The 9607-nt window shown below is 42.2% G+C and overlaps 1 protein-coding gene across 1 annotated transcript; it reads left to right on the top strand.

Annotated features, from left to right (window-relative positions):
- The first annotated feature begins 618 nt into the window (after nucleotides 1–618).
- Nucleotides 619–8532, top strand: tfap4 (transcription factor AP-4 (activating enhancer binding protein 4)). The gene is made up of 7 exons (XM_054759335.1): nucleotides 619–1467; nucleotides 3899–4064; nucleotides 4131–4229; nucleotides 4296–4466; nucleotides 5106–5237; nucleotides 6439–6606; nucleotides 8383–8532. Exons 1-7 carry the CDS (start codon nucleotides 1379–1381, stop codon nucleotides 8506–8508), a joined length of 951 nt encoding a protein of 316 aa, XP_054615310.1. The 5' UTR covers nucleotides 619–1378; the 3' UTR covers nucleotides 8509–8532.
- The last annotated feature ends 1075 nt before the right edge of the window (nucleotides 8533–9607 follow it).

Here is a 9607-nt window from a genome sequence, read left to right on the forward strand (position 1 = left end):
TTTGACGAAAATAAAATGAAAATATTAAGAGAAAAAAGTTGTATTATCACAAGAGAAAAATCTGTTTTATGACAAACTTGTAATATGAGGAAAAATGACGACCTTTGAGTAGCATAGAGCTGATATTAATTAGTTAGTAATATTATAAAGAAACAAACAAAACAAAATCATGTCATTTTTAGAAAATAAGGTCAGGTAGAAAGCTATAATCTTAACAGAATAAAATCGAAATGTTATGGGAGAAAAAAAGTCATAATTTCAAGGTAAAAAATTACCAGAAGAAAGTTGTAGTAGTTGAAAATGGGGAAAAAACAGCAGACATGGAAAAAATAGCTGCAATTTTATGAGAGTAAAATAAAAATATTAAGAGAAAAAAGTTTTACTCTAATGTGAAAAAAAATCTCGGTTTTACGACAATCAACTTAGTAGCATAGAGTTGAAATATTAAAGAACAATGGAAGAGAGTAATAGAAGAAACAAACAAAACAAAATGTCTTTTTTAGAAAATTAGGTTGGGGAAAAAGTTATAATTTCATGAGAATAAAGTCATTTATATAATTGATATTTAAAATAATATACAAATATTTTAGTAACTATTCGTTCATTTATAATGAAATGTTTCTGGAAAAACAACTTTTTTTAGGAATATGCCATTATTAAAATGGAAAATGTGTCAAGATTAAGATTCTGCTTTATTGTTGTATATTTTGGAAAAGCTCATTCGTTTCTGCAGTACAAGCACCTGAACGGCCTAACAAGACGTTTTCTTCCTAATTTTCACTTTATTTTTTCATTGACAAAGCCTTTTTTCCCTCTGCAAAAAATACATTTTCTGCAAAAGTATGACTTCATTCTTCATTATCAATGTTTTATTTTCCTGATGGACCAAATACTACAGTACTTGTGGTAAAAAGAGCATTAAAGGCTGAGCAAGGAGTGTTGAGCTCGTGCAGCATATAGTGCTTTGTTTACATGCAGTGCCTCCGTCTCTGCGGAAGGAGGCTTTTGGTAGTGCAGTGTGACTCCGACCAGCTGTTTCCCGCCTTGAAAGCCACCCGATCAGCTGCACACACACACACACACACACACACACACACAGAGGGCCATGCAGAGGGAGAAAGCAAAAAGGGGAGGGGCTGGGAAGGAGCGAGGTAGAGCGCCACACACAACGAGGGAACCCCATCAGCTGGAAGTGGAGTAACATTACAACTCTAACTACATTCCTCCTAAGCCAGGGATTCTTTTCCTTCCATCACCTTTGGCTGGCATTTGAACGCACTGCGTTTGTGCTTCTTATATTATCATCCATCAACTATTTCTGAAGAAAGGGGAGGACCGGGAGGAGAGGGGGTACCAAACTGGAGAGTCAGCCGTGAGCATGGAGTATTTCATGGTACCAGCTCAGAAGGTGCCCTCTTTGCAACACTTCAGGAAGACGGAGAAAGAAGTGATCGGTGGTCTTTGTAGGTGTGTATTGTGCTTGTGCGTTATTTGTATTATTGCTATTATCTATTACCGTAAGTCACACATGTGAGGTAACGCGTATGCTTGAGGCGATCTGTTATTGTGAGCACGACCCATCTGCGGGGCTTCAAAACAGCACGCTGGGTGCTAAATGCGAGCTAAGACACATTTCGGCCTGATATTTGCAACATTTTGCTGTGAAATGTTTGAATTTTGTGGCTAACAAACACAAACCACGTGGTTCCCTGCGCACACACACGGCACGCTGCTTGCTGCTGCTCCTCCGCCGTGGAGCGCGCACTCGCTCTATTTATCCTCAAATCACCCCAAATGTGCTGCATTTTGGCGATGTGTCGCCTAGCAGTGGGGATTTGTCTTTTATTGGGGGTGTCTGGCCGCGTGTGGTGCTAAGTTGTAGTAGGGAAGTGCGGCCATGCTTGTGGCTCCTCTGGCATGAACCGACGAGGGGGTTTGGCGTCTCTTTTCCTGTTTATGACGCCGTGTTTGCGACGTTGAAAAAAATATGACTGGTTTGTCCGCCAAGCGAGGCGCCGACGACGCGCTGGGAGTTGTGGCCGTGTTTCGGCGTGACTTCTCCCGTCAAGTCGAGGCGCCTCCACTGCGTCTTTTCAGCGCTGCCATGCTGCCTGCCGCATTGTTGTAATGGCGGGGGGACGCCAAAAAGTCTGCCCGGAGCACGGTGACGGCGCTGGGAAGGTGGGGGGCGTGGAAAGACGACAGTTGGCAGTGGAGATGTTTCGATTTCCCCCCCCGAGAGAGCTCTTTAGCAAGCCTGTCTGCGAATTCAAACATTTTGGCTCAACAAGGGGCAGAAATGGTGGCGTTATTAAGGAGGGGGTGTGTATACATCCGCTGCCTTGCTTGGAGAGGGAGGCGGAGGAATCTGATGTCGCGACTCAGTCCTCAAGCGGGGCATCATGGGAAATGTAGTCCTAAGTTCCAATGTCGTCTAATGTAATGCAGAAATGACACTATTCAAAGCTAGAACGTTAAAAAATATGCAGAAATTCTACCCCAGTGGGAGCCCAATGAATATCGAATTAACTACTCACGACATTTTTATACCGAATGGCATTGTTTTGTTTCGTTCAAGAGACCACGTGATGCTTCGTACTTAAACATTTTATTAGGTACACCATCTAAAATTCGGCAGCTGTATAAAAAAATAGCTTACTGCGGTGTTCTAAGTTGCGTGTCAGACGTCAGTGCATCACGAAAGGTGACTTTTATTATATTTAAAATCGAACAGAGCAAAATGCGTGTCTTATCAATGAACATAATATTGTTAAAATAAACCCCTCATGTCCTCTTGCTCATCATATTTGGGCATTTGCATGCTTTTGTTGGGCGTGCACGGCGCGATGCTAACGTGTGTGCACAATTGTTGCCAGTGTTTGCAGTGAGGAGGCTGAGGCGCTGCAGATAAGAGCCTGCCTGGCCACAGAGGCTCCCTGCTGGAATACCCAGCTAGATACAGCCGAGGATGGCACACCGTTACAACGTATTCTGGAACAAAAAGCGTCCGTGTGCTCTGTGTCATTCGGTTTGTTAAGAGCAAAAAGCTGAACTCTAGAGAGAGAAGGTCATAATTAAGTAATATTATAAGGGGAAATAATGTCATTTTACTAGCAGAGAGTTGAAATATTAAAGAAAAAACACATTACAAGAAACCCCGAAATATTATTAGAAACAAAGTAAACAAAATAAAGTTGTAATTTTTGGGACAATTATGTTGGGGAAACACTTCTAATCATGGAAAGGAAGTCCAAATATTATGGGGATGAAATCATAGACTGTATGGACTGTATAATTAGCTCCGCCAAGCCAAGCGAGTTTGCCGGCATTTATCTTTGTGTTCAAAATAACTTGAAGTTAGAAACGTTAGCATTGCTAGCGTTTTTTATGATTTTCATGAATATGAACTTAAGCAGACACTTAATGCTATCATGATAGGTGTTAGCATGCTAATGTTAACATGCTAACGTTAATTATACAGACATTTTTAGCACTTTCAGGTCGGCACTTTATATAAACACAGCGCTATTTTGCTAGGTCTTAGCATGCTAATGTTAGCATTGTTAGCATTCTATAAGTCATTAAAACCCTTGCATGGTATGTTTTCATGGTCAAGGAATCGAGATATGTATATAAAATAAATGTGGTACTAATATTTATGGTGTAAATCACAATATGGGGGCAACTATGGCGCTTGGCGGAGGTCTGCGCTCTCTTAGTGCTTTTCTAGTTTGATAAGTCTCAGAAACTATGAAAAAAAGTGAGATTTCTAATCTGGAGTATAAAGTAGTAAATTCGAACGCCAGCTTCTTTTAACATGTTTGTTCCAAAGGAAGCGGCGTCCCTCTGACCTTTTTTTTTTGTCTCGGGCTGATGTGCCCCTTCCTTTCTCCCTCAGCCTGGCCAACATTCCTCTGACCCCAGAAACCGCCCGCGACCAAGAGCGGCGGATTCGTCGGGAGATCGCCAACAGCAACGAGCGGCGGCGCATGCAGAGCATCAATGCCGGCTTCCAGTCGCTCAAAACGCTCATCCCGCACAGCGACGGGGAGAAGCTCAGCAAGGTGGGGCGAAGTTGAAACGCGGCAGGAGTTGTGGCGCCCGTCTCATCCTTTTTGTCTTCTTCTCAGGCGGCCATCTTGCAACAAACGTCAGAGTACATTTTCGCTTTGGAGCAGGAGAAGACGCGGCTGCTGCAGCAAAACAATCAACTCAAGCGGATCATACAAGTAAACGGAGAAACGCATGGAGGAAAAAAACCCTCCTTGAAGCTGATGATGCGTGCTTCTCCACAGGAGTTGAGCGGCTCCTCCCCAAAGCGGCGGCGCGTGGAGGAGAAGGACGAAGGCATCGGCTCGCCTGACATCCTGGAGGAGGAGAAAACAGACGACCTGAAGAGGGAGATGATCGAGCTGAGGCAGCAGCTGGAGAAAGAGCGCTCCATCAGGATGATGCTGGAAGAGCAGGTGACATATACACATTATATGTACCGTATGTCTTATTTTCTCTTATTATGTCTACTATATTGGGTAACAGGAGTGTAAATGTGGCTATAGGGGTGTTATTTCATGTCTGGAGGGCTCTAATCATGTTAAAAACCATATTTAGCAGGTTGCAAACAGGTTTTCTATGCTCTTTGTGGCCTGCAAAAATGTTGTGTATTATTTTTAGTATTTGAAGACATTTTTTATATATTTTAATCTTATTCATTTATTTTTTAAATATTTTTTATATTAATAAAATAAAACTGACAATTTTTCTTGCTGAATGAATGTAAAATCTGTACTGCATGCAGTTGGATTTTATTTTTTGTTTGTTTAATCCTATCCTCCCCCCATCCGTTTCACATCAATTTCAATACATTTGTTCACTTCCTGTATTCCAAATGTACTCTTTGCTAGTTTAAAATACATGGCAAGATGGTGAGGTCATGTGATAAGGTAATACAAGGTGACACAGTGTGACATGGTGATGGAGTTATTCATTTGAAAACCAGGATTCATCTGATTACAAATTCTAATCATTATATATATATATATATATATATATATATATATATATATATATATATATATATTTTTTTTTTACATGCCTGTGCTCGCCAGATACGCTCCATGGACGCTCAGTTGTACCCGGAGAAACTGAAGGCTCTGGCCCAGCAGGTCCAGGAGCAGCAGACCCAAACGCAGCAACATAAGCAGCTGGAAAGGGACCGCACACCTGCTCACAGCCCACAGGTACACTGTGTGAGAGGCACACACTCAGCTGTCGCGAGCGCGCACCATGGAATGAAAGCCAATAGCCGGATCCAAAATTCTGCTGGAGAGCATGCATCAGACGTACCGAAGTAATGGCTTCACTAGGAGAAAATGCCTGCAATGAGAGCCCAGACCTAAATCCAATAGAAAATATGTGTTGTGACCTGAAAGGGGGTCAGTGATGAACGTTTTACAATGACTGCAAGGATATTTTTTTTTACACTTATTTAAGTACTTTTTTATGTTTTTCACACTTTTATGTAAATCTTTTTTATAAATTTTGTACACTTTTATTTAAGTTTTTTTTTTTAATTTTTGTACACTTTTGTTTTTTTTTATTTAATTCATTTTTCTACACTTTTATTTAAGTCACTTTTATTTTTGCTTATTTGTATTTATTTTTTTACAGTTTAATTTAATTCTTTTTTTTTACACTTTTATTTGTATTTATTTATTTTTCTGCAGTTTTATTTAAGTCATTTTTTTACACTTTTATTAAAGCCATTTGTATTTTTGTATTTTTAATTATTTTTTTACACTTACGTTAGTTTTATTTATTTTAATAATTTTTTTTGTTTACAATTTTAAGTCATTTTTAAAAATATGTTTTTTGTTATGGTTTTATTTATGTATCTATTTGATTTATTTATGCTTTTATTTCAGTCAAACCAAACTAATGTATTTGGGTTTTTTTATGGCCAGTGTGATCTTTTAGGACGCATAACAATGACATGTCCAACCTGCATTTTAGAGGAATACTTGTATGTGAAGGCATTTTGTCAAGAAAATGAGGAAGAGCATGACTGCATGCATACAAAGAATGCATACGTTGAAGTCAAATACCAAAACTACACTAAATAAGACCACAAAATCACATATTTGATGAAGAACTGCGCAATGAATATACTGTCAACCACACAGGAAGATACTCAAATATTGCTCAATTTTAGCTTTAAAATGAAAACATCTCAAACATAGGCTGTATTTGACATATTTTAATGTCATTTATGCTTTGCTGTCTGCGAGCCACCCGTTGAGAACCACGACCGCTGATCTAGAAGGGGGGAGGGGGGGTTCCACTTGCATCTGAAATGAAAAGAACACAATTATCCTCCAAACACGAACGTATCTTTCTTTGCATTTGCAGTTGCAACTTGAACACAAAGGTCCTCCCTTCCAGGTGTTCCCCCCGGCGACCCCTCCCGCCCCCACACACCACACCACCGTCATCGTCCCCGCGCCCGCCCAACCTCCGCAGCCCCATCACGTCACCGTGGTCACCATGGGCCCGGCGTCTGTCATCAACACCGTCTCCACGTCCCGACAGAACCTGGACACCATCGTTCAAGTAAGACGGCAACGCCCTGGCAAAGAGGGAAAGTGTGATGATAGCCATAGAACAGGAACTTGTTTAGACAGAAGCGAAAGTGTCTGGCTGCTCAGTAGCACATGAGCAATACATGTGACCTATGGATTTATCTCATAGCACATGACTTACAGGCACATTGTCTCCAACGCAGAAGCGTATTTTTCCGTCACAGAAAGCGTCCGGTATGCTCTGCACCTTGTCACAAGCGCAACTCAATTCATTTTTGCGGCAACTAGGTGTCGCCAACAGACCAACCAGCCCAATTTAACTTAACGGCAGCACACACGGAATGATATACTGTATATTTTCATAGATGAGCCGCAGGACCTGCCAAACTATGAAGAAAAAAAGTATGACTTGTAGTCTGGAAAATACGCTAGATGAATATAAGCTAAGCTTAGCTTTGTGTCGTAGGTGACAAAGTAAATTAGTGTAATATCTCATAATATAGCTCACTAAAAAATGAAGTGAGGGCCAATTTAAAGAAAAAAACAAGCTGTGGGGTGAAAATGTCTTATTAAAGGCTTTATTCGTTCAAGCAGTACCCATACAACACCTGTAGGTGGCGGTATCGGTCTGCAGACGCACTCAACTTTTGAAGGGGGCCATTTGCAGCCTGCGGCGCATTGTAGTAACAAAATGAAACCAAAAAAAAAACAGCAAAAATGGGGAAAAATAGAGCAAAGTTGTTGATACTAGTTGATTAGAGTTGATACTAATAACTAAAGGTGCACGATATTAGGTATATTATATTATTACTGGACCGATATTAGGCTATTCTGATGTCATACCGATAAATCCGATAACATTAAAAATAGCTCAGATAACCAAAAATTTTAAAAACAATCCAATGAGGCGAGATTACCCGTGCGGTGTGAGTGAGGAAATCAAGCACTCCTTTTTTCTCCTGCCTGTGACGTTAACAGCCTGTCAGAACTTTCCCTGAGCTCACTTAGAAACATTCACTTCCCAAGGAAGACAGTTTGCATGCTAGTCGTACCAAATGATCGAATGATGGGGAGGGGGGGGGAACGAACCATTCGAGCACACAAAAAACCTCATCAGCCACCTGAAATGCCATCGCCGTGGCGTTTAAAAAGTGCTAAAGTTTTGCCAGAGACCTCCGTGGCGTCATACCGGCGGCTCGGAGCGTGTGCCCGATCACAGCGCACCTTGCTGGGCCAGGCCAGGTGACTCCTCCCCCCTCCATCTCCGCTTCTCCTGACCTCCGGAGCGGCACATTGGCTGCTCTGAGCGTGTGCCCCAATACAGTGCGCCTTGCTGGGCACAGCAGGTGGCTCCCTCCCCTCTGTACTGGTTCCCCTGATAGTAGTGATGTGGTAGCAGTACTATAGTAATGGTAGTAATGATAGTTGGTCAAATCATAATTTGCTCGAGTCCTTCTGTGTACACAAACTATAGTTAAATCTAAATTTTAAAAAAAGTTATCGGCGATCGCTACCATATCGGTCCTGAGAAGCATAAAGTTATCGGTATTGGTTTGAAAAAAAGATCTCTACTAATCTCTACTAATAACTATTAAATAAATAAATAAATAATGTATTTTTTTAACAAAACTATATACATAAAATATATCAAAGTAGCCCCCGCATCCTTTGACACCCCTGATAGAAACGACACGGCCGTCAGTCTTCCTTGTCTGACATTTACATGCAGTGACAAACGTGAACACTAGAGGGCGCCATGGCAACTCCCCTCACGTGCTCGCTCCTTATCTGTGTTGGTGACTTCCAGGCGATCCAGCACATCGAGGGCACCCAGGGGAAAGGCTGCGAGGAGGAGCAGCGCCGGGCGGTCATCGTCTCCTCGGGACGCGTCCTCGCCGACAGCGACGAGCCCGGCGACCGCTCACTGCCATGAGTCCACGCGCTCGCCCACACCCGCAACACAAGAGACTTTTATAGGGCTGGTAGACACAGTGAAGCACTCGGTTTTTTGTTTATTTTATTTTAAAGCAAGTACATCCAAGTATAGTACCATGATACTCCTAATCCATGCAGCTTATCTACACACTTGTTGGTCTTGTAGAAAGCTTACTAGAGCAGCTACACCACGGAAATACTCCCATACTGGATGTTACTCATCAAGCTGTACATCTTCTCCACTGGGGGCTGCGCTCAAGCAAAATGAGGCCCTACAGCGTGGCCACGCCCCTTTTATTTCCACACTGTGACCCATCATTGCCGCCGTTTCCACTCTTCTTTCTCTCGTAGCGGAGAGAACGCTCTTAACCCGTTGGTCTCCTGCTTGTGTTGCCGTTACTGCTGGGCTGGGTTCCCAGCACACACACACACACACACACACACACACACACACGGACACAAAGGCTTCTTAGTTAAGCTAATTAGTGCCCACCCACCCACACCTCTTAGCATTTAGCTTAGTGGTGCGGCTGAGACTCTGGAAGTCTGCAGTGGCATCACAACGCCTCCCAAGTACGCCGCCGCTGACACACTATCGCGTTTGCTCAATCATAAAGCGTTAATTGAATTATTCCCAATCCTGCTTCTGGTGTTGCGTCACCGCCAAGCTCGTGCACAAACATTCCACGTCAGTCACAAACACTTCCTGCATCATTCCTCGCAGATATTTGCTGTAATAGCACAAACTCTTCACTAGATGGCGCTTTACAAAAATGCATCTTTTCCTTTTATTTACTTGAAAGCCCTTTAAAAAAAAAAGCAAAAAAAAGGAAAAGTGCACTTTTTTTGGAATTCCCCCTCATCCACACGCGTCCTTCTCTCTGCTGTGTGTTCTAAAGGGAGAAACACCTCACGCTACTACCGAGTGGTGATGTGCCATACCGCTGATTTCTTTTCCGATTCGATCCTGAGTAACATTCAGGCTGGTATCAGCGATACTGTTACTGATACCTTGCGCAAATACACCTAAGGTGGGGTAACTTTGATAAAGTTGTGCATTTCAAATCATAGCATAGCTCATAAAATAAACCGTATAA

Source organism: Dunckerocampus dactyliophorus, chromosome 18 (genome assembly GCF_027744805.1).
Source record: "Dunckerocampus dactyliophorus isolate RoL2022-P2 chromosome 18, RoL_Ddac_1.1, whole genome shotgun sequence".
Taxonomy (NCBI): domain Eukaryota; kingdom Metazoa; phylum Chordata; class Actinopteri; order Syngnathiformes; family Syngnathidae; genus Dunckerocampus; species Dunckerocampus dactyliophorus.